Genomic DNA, 16907 nt, shown 5'->3' with positions numbered 1-16907 from the left:
GCAGCCCCCGCTGTGTGCCGTCTCTCGGCCAGCAAAGTCCTGTCCCCCGTCCTGCTTCCGGCCGGTGCTGGCTGTGCGCTGTGAGCTGTGGTGGCTGGTGTGTGCAGACAGGCACCAGGCAGCGGCTGGTTACGTGCTCCCCCTCTCATTGTCCTCTTCTTGCTTCACCCCCTTCACCCCCACCGAGCCCCGTTGCTCCTCCATATCTCTCCCCCCCCACCCCTCCCCCACGGCGGGGTGCGTCCCGCTCCCAGTGCTGTGCGGAGAACCAGCTCCTGGTCGGAGCACTCAGCTCACCAAAAGCCTGGCCGGCAGGTTTCTTCCTTCCTCCACTGCCTCTGGCTGGGCTGGCGCCTCGGGAAAGCCCAAGACCCTCCGACCTGGGGTGCTGGCCAGGAGGAGAGGAGCCCTGTGTGTGTCAACCCCTGCACAGCGCTGGCATTGGGAAGCCTCTGTGCTTGTCAGCTAAGCTCTGGAGTGAAGGGGAGAAGCAATTTCCAACCTGTTCACCCCCCGACCCTGCAGGCATCACAGCAGCCCTGCAGGCAGAGGCTTAGCACTCTCTTCACTCCCCTCCTCCTCCCCAGGTCCTGCCCCCAGGGAGCATGGGGCTGCGCCATCCCCTAGGTACCCTCGACTGGCCGCCCCTGCAGTCAGGTTTCCTGGGCCTTGGTGCACAGTACAGCCTTAGGGCTTAACCCCTTCCTGCCTGCACTGTAGCCGGGGGACAGGAAGCGGCTGGGTTATGTTGGTGGCCAGCAGCAGCCTGGAGGTGTTAGCTGCCTTTCGACACTGTGTGGGCAGGAAGGGACAAGCTGCTTCCAGCGGGGGGGAAGGACGGGAGAGAAAAAAAAGAGATGAGCTCAGCAAAGACATGGACCAGGTCATCTCTCTCCCCACTCCCCTTTGGCTGGAAGCCGCTCTCATCCCTTCCCTTCCACACAGTGCCGAAAGGCTGCTGCTGGCCACATTCTGGTGTGAACCCTGGCAGAAATCTGGGGAGGAGGGGCCTACGTGTTGTCTCAGGAAGACGTGGTGCCAGGTACCAGGAGAGGCGGGTCTGTCCTGGGGTCCCAGCATGGAGGGCAGGGAGGGTAGGGTCAGTTGGTCACTCCTCTCCCCTGCCCCTCTGTGAGAGAAGTGTGTGTGTGTGTGTGTGTGTGTGTGTGTGTGTGTGTGTGTGTGTGTGTGTGACCTCTCCTCGTGTGAACCCGAAAGCCTTAAAGATAAGCTAAATAAAAAGAATCCAACTATGCAGTATTTCTTTTTAACAGGGTTCAGTCAACTTGATGTTAATGTGAACATTTGTACTGCACAGTTCTGTTTGATTGCCATTGGACTCACTTTAATACGAATTATTTTACCAGGTGTCCCGTATTCAGCATAGGGAAATATGTTCACCCCCATCATGTCATACTGTCAGGCATCTCTACAGAGACTTTACAGTTAATGAATATGTTTACCTATGAAGTGAGCAGTGAAAAAGTTTAAAAAACAGTTACTTTACAGGGTTTTTTGGAGTGCATGGAAAGTGCTGTGGGTGTATACAATAGTAGCTTATTGTGTGGACTGAAAATAAACATCATTGCTAACCAATATTTTCACACTAGCACCTAAACTTAAACCTATCCCTGTCCGTTAACGTATCTGTTTTGATTTCAGGGCAATGGACAGATTCTGAGCACCAGATCTGAGGGGTTGTCATTGCAACCCTATGAGGAGTACTCTAATGCAGTAAAGCTTGTGTCTGAGAACTTAATAGACTTTAATACAAAAAAGGCTATAGATCGGGACCGGCTGATGACTGTTTTAGCAAATGTGACTCATCTTCTGATCAGGGCCAGTTACAACATTGCAAAAAGAGCCATATACAGGTGAGTGATGAGAGAAAATTCAGATTAATTCATATGACTTTGATAATTTTATGTATATTAAACATCATTGATTTTGGCACTATTCCTAAGGTGTTGGCAAAAGATATTCCATTTAAAACCTGATTTTAATTTCCTCCCACCCAAGGAATTCCTTGTGAGCTGAATCGTCTCATGGTTGGTCTCATCCCAAATAAATATTTCTGGCATGTGTTAAAAAAAAAACAAAAAATGTGTAGTTGTTTCTGAGTTATCCCGTAGTGGAAACGTTTTCTGTGTTATAAAGAATCTCCTCACTGCAGTGACACTTGTCTCTAGGAGGGAGGGTGTTTTGTTAGAAGGAAACACCTTGCGAACACTTAATAGTGTCGTTTTATTTTGGGATGTAAGAAGAAAGCCCAACATTGGCTGATTTAAAGTGCTTGTGCTGAGGGTAATGGAGTTGGCTGGCATGGCATGGCATCTGAAGGGATGTTAAAGGAGGCCCATCTGCAAGGTAGCACTTGCTTCTTTCCCTTGGCCAAACCAATGGCCTTCCTCCCTCCTACCTTAATATGGTAGTATTTTTGAGTCACCAAATTTGGATTTTCTAGTTGTGCATGAAGCAGGCCGAGCTGTTTTGGCATTCGCTCTTGTGGAGTGGTAGTAAATATGTGTTCAAGGCTTGGCCTACTCATGATTCTGGATTGATGGCACAAGGTTGTTCTGATCACCCTGTTTGTGGTTGGGAAGGAGTTCCTCCCTGTGGCAGAATGCCTTTGTTTGCATTAGGGGGTTGTGCCTTCCTCTTTGCATATTGGTGGGAATCAGCTGGCAAGGCTGATACTACATTAGTGAAGTGTAAATACTTTGAGGCGTGATCCAATAGATTGAACATACAAATGTTGGGTTTTTTTGTTTCAACTCTTTGATGAAGCTGTTATTTTGGCCTTACATCCCAGATTCCTGGGTTAGTTTGGAAAAATAGGGCAGGTTAAAGTTATTAACACTGGAAGAGGATTATCTTAATTACTGGGCAAAAATCTGAGACCACCCAATCAGTTGGTGCCTGGTTTTCTTGAGCAAAGAAGAAACAGAAAATGCAAATTTTCTGTTAAGGGTACCATTTTCCCACAGCAGAGGGCACTGTGGTGCAGTAGTTATGCTAGGATAACACTGATAAAGGGACCACTGCAGGGGCTTTGGTCACTGTGTTTCAGTCAACAGCTTATTCCCATCTTGAAGTTATTAGTTGCAAATAAAGTTCTTGTCTGAGTCTTTAAAATTGGGGATTTTTGTCTGGTCTTTGACATCATCCTGAAGCAGCACTTAGCAATGTTCTCTCCAAAAGATTTATTGTGCAGAGCAAACCCTTCTGTTTATAATGAACATTGGGGAAGCAAGTGTTGTGATGGCTTTCGGTTTGGTCACAGGTTGGACTCTGTCACCCTGGATACAGCAAGCTCTAATGCTATCGATCTGTCAGCAGCAGCAGAGGTGGAACACTGTGAATGTCCTCAAGGTTACACAGGGATTTCCTGCGAGGTAACATTTCAGACTGTTTTATATATGCCCAAAGGGTGTATATTTTAAAATCATCTAATTATTACAAATTAATTTTATTTGGAAATACTAAAGGTTGATGATATACCGGAGAACATCAATGATGGAGCTGAAAGTAGCTGTATAAGCTTCCCTAAGTTTGCTATGGTGCAATAATTGAACCTGCAATTATACAAAATTCCAGTTTCATTTTGTGACATTGGATTGTCAGTGCTGAGTTTATTGGAGAGACTTATGTGATGAGGGAGGCAGCTTGGTGACCAGGCATGGTGAGAACATTCCAAGCATGCAACGAATCATATAAGAAGGCATGGACATACACTTGTGGGAACAGGGGAGTATTGAGGATGGCATCAGTGGCAGAGCAGAGGGGAACATTTTAGCAAATAATGCCAGTGCAAAGCACTGCTCTTTTTGAAAAGTACCATTGGAACTTTAATGACTATGCAAAGCAGACAGAACATCTGTTTTGATTGTCTCATAAGAAAGAGTCTTACATGTGTAACTGCACAGAACTTATTTTATCTCCTTCAAGTGGATGAAGGGCTGAATCAATGTTTTATACATCTGATTCTTACCCTCTTTACGCCAGTGCAAATCAGAAGTAATTTCACTGATATCAATGGAGTTACAACTGTATATAGTACCACAGTACATTGGAAGTGAGAGCAGAATCAGAAGTGGTTTCTTTAATAATTCTCCAACATGTTCTTTAACACATACTATACTGTATTTTTTTAAATTTCAGTCCTGTCTTTCTGGGTACTACCGTGTGGGTGGAATACTCTTTGGAGGTATTTGTCAACCCTGCGACTGCAATGGCCATGCAACTGAATGTGATATTCATGGTGTTTGCTTTGTAAGTCATCTTTCGATGTGTTTGTGTTTTGAGCATCTTTTAGGAATTATGAGAGCATTTGGCTATGTCAGAGTGAGACAAGCAGTTCTACAGTATATTAGTGAGCAATGGTCACAAGAACATTCTCATTGCAGAATTTACTTTGTTTATTGAATGGTGCTCTCAATAGGTGTAGTTACATAGTCCATTCCAGTCTTATACTTGAAATGAGGAATATTGGTGGAATTGGTAATAGCTCTAGGATCAAAACTAAGATAAAGAAATACTTTTTCACTGTGTGTTAGCTAATAAGAGAGCAGTCCCTCCCCCATTCATGTCAATGGTAAAACTTCTATTGATCTGGATGGAAACAGAATTATGCCACAATGTAGGGTCAGATTCTGGCCTCAGATATATGTGAAACTCCATTGAGTGACATCAGTGGGAGTTAAGCATTTCCTTGTAGGGTGAGGACTTAGCATTCAGAAGTTTTTCTGAAATTTAAACCAAAAGATATATAATGGCTATAAACAAGCATGAAATATGTAATAGACTTATTGTTGCATATGTGTACATTTATCAGAATAGATTTAGTTTTGTGTATAAGTAATGCTTTTGTCTAATGAGATATAGGGCATTCTAAAATGTTGGAGGGGGTTTAGTTAGAAATTGTTGTTATTGATATGAACAAACTAACTTTGTTTTCAGTGGTCTGCTCTGTTCTTCATGTCCTCTCCTTGAATCTTAATGCCATATTGCATACAGACTCATGCTGAGATCCCCCTGGGGATGAAAAACCATCAAGAACAAATATGAAAAGATTTCTTGCATGTCTCACAGGCTTGTCAACACAACACTACAGGACTTTCCTGTGATCAATGCTTGCCAGGGTTCTATGGAACTCCATCCCGAGGAATGCCAGAGGACTGCCAGCCATGTGCCTGCCCACTAAGAACTGATACAAACAAGTAAGCTGCTTGCCTAAGGTTTTCAATTGCATCTTCAGCAACATCAGCTGGGTGGTGGAGACAGAAAGGAAGATAAAGAAAAGTAGGATGAAATCCAAAGGGGAGGTAGAAAGACATGAAAGTAGAGGAAAAATTTATCCCATCAGAAATACCTTTTATCAGACAGACCGAGGAAGGCCAGATCCATAGGTGAAGCTCAGAGAACCTAAGTTGGTGTAATTTACACACTGAGGGGAGTGGAAGAAGATGCAAGTTACCTGGGCTTAGATTTATACTGGATTGTGGCAGAAAGGCCCTGTTTCTTGTTTATGCTAGGGCCACATTACCCCATTCTGGCAGAGTAAAGAAGCCTTAGTGTAAATAAGAATCAGGACAGAATCTATGTTGAGAATCAGTGTTGCATCTGGAAAAGTTATGTGAGGTGAAGGGACATGATAGGTTTAATAAGGAAAGGGCCAAACTTTAGGAAGCTAAAAATTGTAAATTTAATTCATTTGAAAATAAATTAGAGGTTTGAAACTCTTTGCATTGATAATGACCCCCTCAAAATATTATTGATAGTTTCAGTCCCACCTGCCACATGGACAATAGAGGTGAAGTTATCTGTGACAAGTGTCTGCCAGGCTATGCAGGATCACGGTGTGAAAGGTATGTAGTACAATGTTGGGAAAAATCTGTATCATTGTTATCCTCAGCCAGATATCTGTCTATCTGGGGCAGAAGTGTTTACATCAAGTGTATGAAAATATTCCTGAGAAAATATAGATTTTCCCCTCTCATTACATCTCCATATGGTTTTATTCAGAGGATAAATATTTGATCAATAGTAAAACTTGCTGGGTGGGGTAACTATTTGACATGCCTGCATTCAGTCTGATACAGCTTTCAACCTATTGTACAGATGTGCTAATGGTTACTACGGAAATCCACTGGTGCCTGGAGAGTCATGTGTTCCTTGTGACTGCAATGGCAATATAGATCCAACAGAAGATGGCCACTGTGATGCACTCACAGGAGAGTGTCTGAAATGCGTGAGGAACACTCAAGGCCATCACTGTGAAAAGTGTGCTGATGGGTACTATGGGGATGCAGTGATTGCTAAAAGCTGTCACGGTAAGTTCTTACTATTCTCATTATATTTGAAAGCATCCAGAAATGTAGCAGGCACCTCACAGAACAGACAGAAAGACATTATCCCTGTTTTGAAGAGCTTATAGTCTAGCGTAAGATGTGTGATTTGACAAGATAGGGTAACAAAGTGTAGAGAGGGCTTGAGTGAGCAAGTATTACAGAAGTGAGGTTACATTGTTACCCAGCTTAAGCTTAAGCTTGTGCATGTCTAGTTGATTCACTTCTGGGGATCATCACAGAAGAATTTGATGAAATGGGCAGTGGCAAAATGTATTAAGTGCACCTGACCTTGTGCTGTTGTTTGTATTCAGTTAGTGGTCCACTCAGCACTGACATTCAAGGTACCCATACCAGACACTTCCTATCTTGGAGTGTTGCTTGTGGAACTGGAAGAGCTGTAGAGGTGGCACACTTCTTTCCTGGAGATGGGAGACACTCACGTTGCTAAACAGTAACAACTCCGGCTGATTTAAGAACAGCAGTGACTGGATCAAAGGGACACTTGTGGACAGTGGTATTCCTCTGTCACGAGAATGTTGGCCATGACAGACACCTGGCCAGGATGCTGTGGGTGTACAGCAAGGGGAAGTGTTTAAAAAAGTAATGGCCACTTTCAAAGCAATAATGTTAAAACTATAGCTTGAATACTGTGTGTAAACTACAGTAAAGTAATAAGAGATCTGACTCCAGAGGAAGTTACAAACATCTAAAATTTCCAAGCAGAGATGAACTGCTCTACTTTGTAAGAAAAAATAGGATCAGAAAAATAATTTTTGCAACATACAAGTGTGCAAAGTCTATGTTCTTCGTGATTATAGCAGATTCATTGCACACATTTTGTACACGTCAAATATATCTTTGTGTTCACAAAGCTCAAGTTCAACATAACTCAACTGTGTAAACTGGGAATTGTGGAAGCAGAGAAAGAACTGTCATGCATTGCATCCCCTTCCTATCAGTTCTTTCTCTGCTTCCATAGAATCATAAAGCCAGATTTTGCTGTTGGTTATACAAGTGTAAATCCAGAATGACTTCACTGAAATCAGTGTTAAACTGAATTTACACTGGTATAACAGAAGGCAAAATTTAACTCAAAGGAATTTGAAATGTATGTGATCTGATAGGCCATCCTATTCATCCCTTGCAAATGTAGGATTATGTGTTCCCTACAATATATTCTTGGTGGGGGGAGAAGAGAGCAAATGTAAATGAGCACAAAGAGTTGTAACTTTACTTCTAGTATTTTTGGGTTCTTCAACAGGGTACATCTCTCTAGTTTACTTTGTGCATCTCTGCTCAGTACTACACAACTTTTTCTGTTTAGTTTGGCCCATGTGCACATAAGTGTATGAACACATGAGAGACAACAGTCGGATTTGTGTTTTATATAGAGATATGTTGTTCTGTATAATAATGAATTCATATCCATAGGCATTAATAGATTTTTCTTCTTCTTTCTTTAACATAAGTCTGTGAGTGCCATGTGAATAGCTCCCTTTCCAACATTTGCCATCCTGAGACTGGCCTATGTCACTGCAAACCAAATGTGATTGGACCAAGATGTGATACATGTGTGGTAAGAAATGAAACCCCCTATCACCAATATACATTTTTTAACATCAGGTTCAAAATGCAAAGGCAAAGAGGACATTTTTGGCCTAGTTAAATGCAAAGTGAATAATATCATTGCATAAAAAGGAGGTTGGAAGGGGAATGTGATGTCTTTGTCAAAAGTTTAATTGAATTTCAGCCAACTGGCTGTTTGCAGTGTTGTTTTTAGCTCACACACTCTGATTTCCTTCCCCAACCATGAAGAAGAATTCCGTGTAACTTGAAAGCGTGTGCCTTCCAGCAACAGAAATTGATCCAATAAAAGATATTACCTCTTGTCTCAGCCAACAAGTTCTCATTCATGCCATGATACTGGAAGAGATGTCCGCATTCTCTGGGCTGGATGGCATGGAGATATAAAGTTGAGCATTGTCAACATACTAAAAACACTTCAGCCTATTTCTTCTCATTAAGTCTCCTAACTGCCTCACATACCCACTGAATAAGAGTGGTGACAGCAAAGAATCCTGTGGCATTCCACATGAGAGAGCCCTACCTAATGAGAGAACATTAATCTTAATTTACTTGTCACCTTTTATGTTGTTTATTCACTGTTCGCATTTTTACAGCTTGGACAGTGGCCCATTTCACTGTATAGTCCTGATGCATTAACAAAATTGTGCTATGACTTGACTTTCACCACTTCAGGGAAGTGTTTAAATGAAAATAAAACCCAAAATTGTACACTGAAAAATTTTGGGAGTATCTCTTTAACAAACGAGGTTAGAAGATATTAGAGCATTTTTGGCCCTGACCATACTATGTTAGGCGTGGTGTCCTCTAAAGTAAAAATTCTTTGCCTCCTGGGACTTCTGAAGGACATGGGATCATCGAACATTCCTACATCTAGAGGAACCATAAATGGATAATGTTGGGGATTCTTCCACCCACAGCCAAACAAAGCCTGCAAACGTTCATGCAGGTCAAGCGTCAGGAGTGGATAATATGAAGTGCTCAAAGGGAGAGAATACTTTTGCATTTTCAGTGTGTTCAGAAATTTAGCTGAAATGTGGTTTCCTTCCTATCCAACAGAATGGCTATTATGGCCTGAATACTGGACTTGGCTGCCTTCCCTGTAATTGCAGTCAATATGGCTCCGTCTCCGAGGATTGTAATGATGAAGGACAGTGTCACTGTGTACCTGGAGTGGCTGGGGAGAAGTGTGATCGCTGCGCTCATGGCTTTTATGCATTCCAGGATGGTGGCTGTACACGTAAGCTGTAGTCTGTGTTCTCCTCAGAGTTTGTTTCACTTTGAGGATTTCTTTCGACAAAGTATTTTATGTTACACTTCAGGAAAGGTCAGTTGTTTAAGAAATATTCACAAATCCTTGACAATGGAATGGTCCCCTCATACTTCTGCTAAACAGGTTTTTTTAAAAAACCTTTTTGGAGTCTTTGTAAGAAGTGATGACTTTTAAATATCAAGAAATAATTTTTAAAAATTGCAAGAGAAATGTAAAGTTTTAAACTATTCGGTGATCTCTTGCCAAAATGTGTCCACTCCTCCAGAGAAAACAGAAAGCAACAATCCCCTTTTCCCCCTTTGCCCCCAAAATGTAAAAGCTAAAAGTGAATAATGTTATCTAGTTGTTTGCACTTCTTCTCTTCCCTCATTTTTTTCTGCATTTCATGTGTTCCATAGCTTGAGAGGCTACATCACTCATTATATTTCCAATACAGTAACTCCTTACTTAACGTCCTCTCACTTAACCTTGTTTCAATGTTACGTCCCTGCTCCATTACAGAAGATGCTCATTTAAAGTTTTGCAATGCTTCCCTATAATGTCGTTTGGCTGCCTGCTTTGTCCACGGCTTGCAGGATTCTGCAGAAGAGCAGCGACTTCATAAGACAGCATTGCACAACTTGTATCAGGGTGGGCTGGCAGCCCCCCTATCAGCTCCCCTACGCACACACACCCCCAGCGCCTCCCACCTGCTGGTGGACCCTGCAGATCAGTGCCTTCCCCCTGCTCCCCCCCTCCTCCAGCCCACAGCAATCAGCTGTCTTGTGGCATTCAGGAGGCTGGGGGGAGGAGCGAGGATGCAGCACACAGCCTCCCCCCTGCCTCCTGCCCGTGGCAATCAGCTGGTTTGCAGCTTTCAGGAGGCTGGGGGAAGGGGGGAGGAGCGAGGATGCAGCGTGCGGAGTAAAGGGGGAGGAGGTGGAGCGGGGGGGGGAGAGGCGGGTTAAGGGTGGGGGCTTGGGGGAAGGGGTGGAGTGGGCGGGTCAAGGGTTGAGCCCCCTGCCCCCGGCAAAGTTGGTGCCTGTGTTTGCATGGTAGGGGAAGCTGCCGCTGCTACTGCGCAAGATGCTTCTCCTAGCCTGCAATGGCACCTTCAGCCTCCTTGCCTGCCTCATTGTCTGCAGTGCCAGTGGGCTGTGCCTGTGTGGGGTAAGGCGGGGTCACCTCCCCAACTATAGTACTGTACTGTATGTACAGTATGTTGTTAAACACACAACATGCACACTACCCCCCCTCCCCACCTCCAGCGATTCACTGTTGCTTTATGGCCCAACAGCCCTGCTCAGGAATAGGGGTCTACACCAAGCGCTTGCGAGGCCACCAGCTGCCTGTAAAGCAGCTGCGGATGGTGCATAGCAGAGGCCCTGCCTTGCTGTCTTGCGACAGAATAAACAATGGTTTATCTGCTCCCCCCCCTTCACTGGAGGGAGGTAAGAACACAGGGGGAGGCAGCCCGCCCAGAGCAAGTTTCAGGAATAGAGTTCCAGCGCCTGCTTCGCTGTAGCAAGGGGGAGAAGCGGCGTAGAGATGCACAGAACCTGGCCCTGCTCCCATTAAACTCTGTGAAATCCATGGGAGCTTTGCCATTCACTTTAATGCCAGCTGCATCTCTCTGCCCCTACGTGCACCCAGCAGAGAGGGGCACAGCCCTGCCGCAAACATTATTTTCTTCCTCTTACTACATTGGCTGCAATGCTGCCTGGGTGCTGAGTGCATGGTTACTAGGGGAGATCCAGCAGGGCCAGTTTTCCAGGGCACCCTGGAAGAGAGAGAGGCCTTTGGTCCTCCAGCAGGGCTCCTGTGAAAGTAAGAACCTGCAAGAAAGTAAGAACCTCCATAACTAGTCCTAGCCTAAACCCACAGGGCTTCCAGTAGAGGGGCAGATTACCATGGAGAATGACATGGGTTTTCCAAATTCTTTCCCTTGCAATAGTTGATTGATGCTGCATGACCCCAGCCACTCCAGGCTGAAGGGAGTGAAGAGTAGCACATTCGTGCGCATCTGGAGGAGCATCATCCACAGCATCATGAGTCAAATATGTCCAGCAAGTGATAGTGGAGTGCCTAGCAGTAGCAGTATCACTAGCAGCAAGAAAACCAGGAAACCCATTAGTTTGGGCACTAAATTAGACATTTTAAAGCGTTTTGATGCAGGCGAGCATGCAGTAGATATTGGCATCGCTCTAGGTCTTACTCCGACCACTGTGAGAACAATTCGGAATAATGCCGAAAAGATCAGGGCTAGTGCTCGGTGTGTAACACTGCTTAGTGCTACTACAATAAGCTGATCAAGAAGTAGTTTGCTGGAAAACATGGAGTGTCTTCTCTCACTGCGAATAGAGGACCAAAACCAGCGGAACATATCTCTAAGTTTACTAGTGATACAAACTAAGGCAAAAAGTTTGTATGACAATTTGAAGAGAGACCAAGGTGAAGGATCACTGACCGAGACTTTCACAGCAAGTCGGGGATGGTTTGATCAATTCAAGAGGTGCTTCCACCTGCATAACATCAAGATACCCGGTGAGGCAGCTAGGGCTGATACTGCAGCAGCTAAAAAATTCCACAACTATCTCAAGAAAATAATTGAGGAAGGTGGCTATTCCCCTAAACAAGTCTTCAATGTCAATGAAATGGGCCTGTACTGGGAGAGGATGCCTGAGCGGACTTACATTTCCCGAGAGGAGAAGACAGTGCCCGGATTTAAAACAGCTAAAGACCATCTAACCTTGCTTCTAGGTGGTAATGCTGCCGGAGACATGAAGATGAAACCACTGACAGTGTACCAATCTAAAACACCATGCGCTCTCAAGGGATTTTCTGGTCATTTGGAGAGCCAATAAGAAGACATGGATAACTGGAGCTATTTTTTCAGAATGGCTGAGTCTCTCTATGCCAGGTGGGCAAACTTTTTGGGCTGAGGGCCACATCTGGGTGGGGAAATTGTATGCAGGGCCGGGGAGGGGGTGCGGGGTATGGGAGGGGGTGCAGGAAGGGGCTCAGGGCAAGGGATTGGGGCAGAGGAGGGGTACGGGATGTATGAGGGGGCTCGAAAGGGTGTTGGGGTGCAGGAGGGGTTCAGGGTGTATGAAGAGGCTCAGGGCAGGGAGTTGGGGTGCAGGAGGGGTGCAGCATGCAGGCAGGGGGCTTAGGGCATGGAGTTGAAGGGTGAGGTACAGGAGGGGTTCGGGCTCCAGTCCGGCGCCGCTTACCTCAAGCGGCTCCGGGGTGGCAGCGGTGCGCACTGGGGCCAGGGCAGGCTCCCTGCATGCCTGCGCTGGCCCCGCGCCGCTCCCGGAAGCACTGCGGCCCCTGGGGAAGGGGGACTTTGCATGTTCTGCCTTTGCCACGCCTCCAGGTACCTCCCCCAAAGCTCCCATTGGCCGCGGTTCCCCATTCCCGGCCAATGGGAGCTGCGGGGGGCAGTGCCTGAAGGCATGGGCAAGGCATGGAGCCCTCTGCCCCCCGCAGGGACGTGGTGCACCCGGCACCGCGGGCCGTAGTTTGCCCACCCCTGCTCTATGCTGTCCCTGCATGGAAGGAATACTGTGCCAAGGAAAATCTTGATTTCAAGATTTTATTGCTTATTGATAATGCACCGGCTCATCCAATCAACCTGGACGACCTGTGCAAAAATGTCAAAGTTGTCTTTCTGCCACCTAACACCACATCACTCATCCAACCCATGGACCAAGGAGCCATCACTGCATTTAAGGCGTATTACTTACGCCATACTTTCGACCAGGTCATCAGAGCTTCCGATGGGGAAGGCAAACCTACGATTCGGCAATTTTGGCGTGACTACAACATCCTGAAGTGCATCAATAACATTGGTGAGTCCTGGGCTGAAGTTACTCAGGCATGCATGAATGGTGTGTGGCCTGAAAGTGTCAATGACTTAAAAGGATTTAACGATGTTGTCCCCGCTATGAAGAAAGATATTCTCAGCTTGGCCAAAAAGAAGGTTTTGATGAGGTGGAAGAAGCCGACGTTACACAACTTCTGCAATCACATGGAGAAGAACTAACCAATGAAGATCTGATGCAACTAGAGATGATGAGAGCAATGGAAGAAGAGGGCCAAGAAGTAGAAGAAGAACCAACCTTTCGAAATTTGATTGCCAAATGTCTTTCTGAAGCTTTCCAAATGATTGAAGCTGGCTTGCAAATCCTTAGTGATGATGATCCTGACAGGGAACGCAGCTCCAAAGTGATAAGGGGAGTTGGTCATTTAATGACTTGCTATAAAGAAATTTACCAAGAAAAAAAAGGAAAGCAAAACAACAATCTCTAGATGTGTTTTTTTCGAGTTCAGAAAGTTCAGCAAGAGGAGCAGCTGGACAATCCACCCTCTTCTACTCTCTGACTCCACTACCTCAACCAAGCTTCATACTCAGCAATGATGATTGTAGTATTAAATTGTTTCTTTAAAATTGTTTAAAACTTATACCTGTATTAAATTGCTTGTTTAAAATGTATATAATGCTTTTTGTCTGGCAAAAAAAAAATAATTCCCTGGAACCTAACCCCCCCCATTTACATTAATTCTTATGCGGAAATTGGATTCGCTTAACATCGTTTCGCTTAAAGTCACATTTTTCAGGAAAATAACTACAATGTTAAGTGAGGAGTTACTGTATCACCACGTGGTTGTAAAACAATTTTTAGCCACAGTACAATGATAGAATGTTAATCCAAAAGTAAGCAAATCCTGTTGCAGACCAGTATGCTAGACAGTTCATTTCATACACACCATAACCAAAGGAATGTCTCCTTTTATCTGACTGAAAACATCACCATTGTTTCTCACAGAATACAATAGTGGGTAATATGTAATGTGAGGAGATTGCATAGCTGTATATATTTTAGGAATTAAAGCTGGAATTTTCAAAGGGACCTAACTCTCTTAGGCCCTTTGAAAATTCCAGACTTAAATCTTTGTATATTAAAAAGACCCACAAACATTCAAACTTTTCTCTTTAAACTCTGTATATTTTTTGTAGTTTGTATTTACATTTTTCATAATATTTAGGGTAGCTATTGTATGCAAGTAACCTATCCTGATACAATTTTTTTTAAAATCCCGTTATTATAGTCCATTAAAATTATGAACGTGTAACAGTCCCTCCAATTGTTATAGGGTGTTTTCAAACATTACCCTACCTCCTGGTCATCTACAATTTTCTATCTGTCAGTCCAGGTTCTTCTATTGATGCCTATCACTGTAATATTTGAATAACCTAGAGCAGATTTACTGGGCCACATTCTGATTTCCATTCCAGCGTTTTACACTACTCAGATCAGAATCTAGCAGCAGCAGGCCACTGGAGAATTCTTTGAGTGGAGTGGAACGCTGCACTGGTGTACAGCCGGCAGTGCCAGCTGCCTTGCATTGGAGATCAAGGGGTTGCATCAGGCATGGGGAGTTGTTCCACGCCACTCCATTCTACCCATTGTCTACTAGCATATAGTCCTTTAGGGACCACATGCCCATGCTGAGTCAGAACAGCCCCTAGGACTGGTGTAGATCTACCCACAGTCTAACTGGCTCCCTGTGGCTTTCCCCCCTCCTCTTCCCCTTCCCTGCACCAAGCAGAACTCTGATATAGAAGAGAATCTGGCCCATTATTTAGAAAATGTATTCATAGGAATTTCTATAGTGTTCATTATTGTATCTGAGCGCTTAAGGCAAACAGATGAAGGAAAAGATTTGAAAAAAGTAAAGGCTATGGAGTCTATTCTACTGTCAAAACCCTTATGAACTGCTGTGCTATCTGAATAGTATTATGCATGTGAATCAAGCAGAGTATATCTATAGTCATAGTGGCTGGAACTCACCTTGTTGCCCAGTTGTGGTGAGAGGAGCCCAGTGAATGGCAAAACTAATCATTTGGGCCTATTTCTCATGCAGCTTGTGATTGTGCTCATACTCAGAACAACTGTAATGAGGATTCTGGCCAGTGCATCTGTCCCCCTCACACGCAAGGACTAAAATGTGAACTCTGCGAGGACAATCACTGGGGTCTTGATCCTGAACATGGCTGTAAGGTATTGTATGCTTCCTAAAACCCTGCAATTATTTTAAGAAATTCACATTGTAGTAAGGGATTTACCAGTAAGTAAGTTGGTCAGAAGTGGCCTCAAGTTTTGAATGCCTCATTCCTGGTTGCCTGATTTGAGTGGAAACTGCTCGGCACTCAACAATTTAAATCGGTACTTTTGTATAAGCACCTACATATGGATTTAGAACCCTAAGCTTAGGCACCCATCTTTGAAAATCTTGGTCAGAGTGTGTACTTTGGACTGCAGCACAGGCCCTATTAAGAGTTTGCCATATGTTTTCTGACTCTAGCCAAGGGTGCTGTAGTTCTGGAATCTAGAATAGTTACTGTCAGTAGGAAATCTGGTTACTGTGCTATCTAATAGACATAATATTGTGCTTCTAAGAACAATCTAATCGAGTAAGTCTGACTTCATTCATTTTTAAAATAATGTATATTGTGTGTTTCACATTCTTAGGTCATTATATAAATATTATTGTCTGTCAGAGAATTATTTAAACATTAATAATTTGCTTAGATGTCTCTGTTGCTGAGCTAGTCCGGTGACCAGTGTAGAATGACTAACGTCTTTACTGACATCATAAAATTAGATTAACATTCTATTTAAATCAAAGTTATGGGATGATTCCTGTTTCATGCATGGAGAAGTAATTAATTCCAACCCTAACACCCTAACCCTAATTCCTCCCCCCCCCCCAAAAGGCACTGGGCCAAGCTTTAATGTAATCATAACATGTCTGGGATTTCAATAAACACAGTCCCATAATTTTGTACTAGTTGACTTCAGTGGTGATTCTTGTGGGCGAACTGCAAGGACAATAAACCTGAAAAGTCCTGCCAGAATGCAGTGCTGCACAGAATTTATGGCCAGTACAGCAGTCAGTAAAATTGTTGCATTTATTTAATTTTAATTTTTTAAAAATCAGGATTCCAACAAATTACTGTAATCTCTCAATAAAGCCTTCAATCTCATTGATTTATAACAAGTTCTTGCTTGCTTGCTTGTTTGGCAACCAAGTTTTAAATCTCTACAATGTCAACTAATATTCTGAATATTTGGTGCAGGATTGTGCCTGACCTCTGTGCGTGTTTGCTGAACCACAGGAGGAGTTGGGAGGCCCAGACCCTCCTGGGCCTTCCTGTCAGGCGGTGTGACTCCACACCCCGCCAAATGGGCCGGTGCCTTATTGGTACAGTTGAACATATAGCAAACCCTGGAAGTTTTCTAACTGACTTCCCAGGCTAGAAAAATAGAATGTTGCCTTTTCATAGAACTGTCACAGAGAAATTATGCACTCCTTTCTGCTAAATCCTTTGCATTTCTCTTGCTTATATTTTACAAATTACTTTAATCCTGGCACCAAGCAATACACACTGGGCTCAACCCTCAGCCGCAGTGAGTTTACACATGGCTCACCTAAGCTGTAAACCAACTTTCTGCTCCCCATTGTAGGCCAGTCTGGGCCTAACATGGCCCCTGGTATAATTTAGTGCAAGGTAAATTACATCAGCTGCAGGTAGTCACTGCCCCCAGGCCAGGATCTGGTGCAATGCCATTCACTCCTCCTGGTCCCTTCCAACTTCAGGCAAACCCCAACACGCCCCGGAGATGGAATGGGGGAGTGAATGCCATTCAGCC

General features: G+C 44.2%; 1 protein-coding gene across 1 annotated transcript in view; it reads left to right on the top strand.

Moving 5' to 3' along the window:
• LAMA1 (laminin subunit alpha 1) overlaps nucleotides 1-16907 on the top strand; it is a 146972-nt gene that overhangs the window by 66970 nt on the left and 63095 nt on the right. Inside the window, exons 14-22 of the mRNA XM_054020536.1 lie at nucleotides 1663-1874; nucleotides 3284-3395; nucleotides 4162-4272; nucleotides 5092-5219; nucleotides 5781-5867; nucleotides 6121-6332; nucleotides 7820-7926; nucleotides 8994-9174; nucleotides 15118-15254. Coding sequence (XP_053876511.1) covers nucleotides 1663-1874; nucleotides 3284-3395; nucleotides 4162-4272; nucleotides 5092-5219; nucleotides 5781-5867; nucleotides 6121-6332; nucleotides 7820-7926; nucleotides 8994-9174; nucleotides 15118-15254 — 1287 coding nt within the window. The remainder of the gene's footprint in view (nucleotides 1-1662; nucleotides 1875-3283; nucleotides 3396-4161; nucleotides 4273-5091; nucleotides 5220-5780; nucleotides 5868-6120; nucleotides 6333-7819; nucleotides 7927-8993; nucleotides 9175-15117; nucleotides 15255-16907) is intronic.

Source organism: Malaclemys terrapin, chromosome 2, assembly GCF_027887155.1.
Source record: "Malaclemys terrapin pileata isolate rMalTer1 chromosome 2, rMalTer1.hap1, whole genome shotgun sequence".
In the NCBI taxonomy this organism is placed as follows: Eukaryota; Metazoa; Chordata; order Testudines; family Emydidae; genus Malaclemys; species Malaclemys terrapin.
This window is presented reverse-complemented; position numbering and strand designations above follow the sequence as displayed.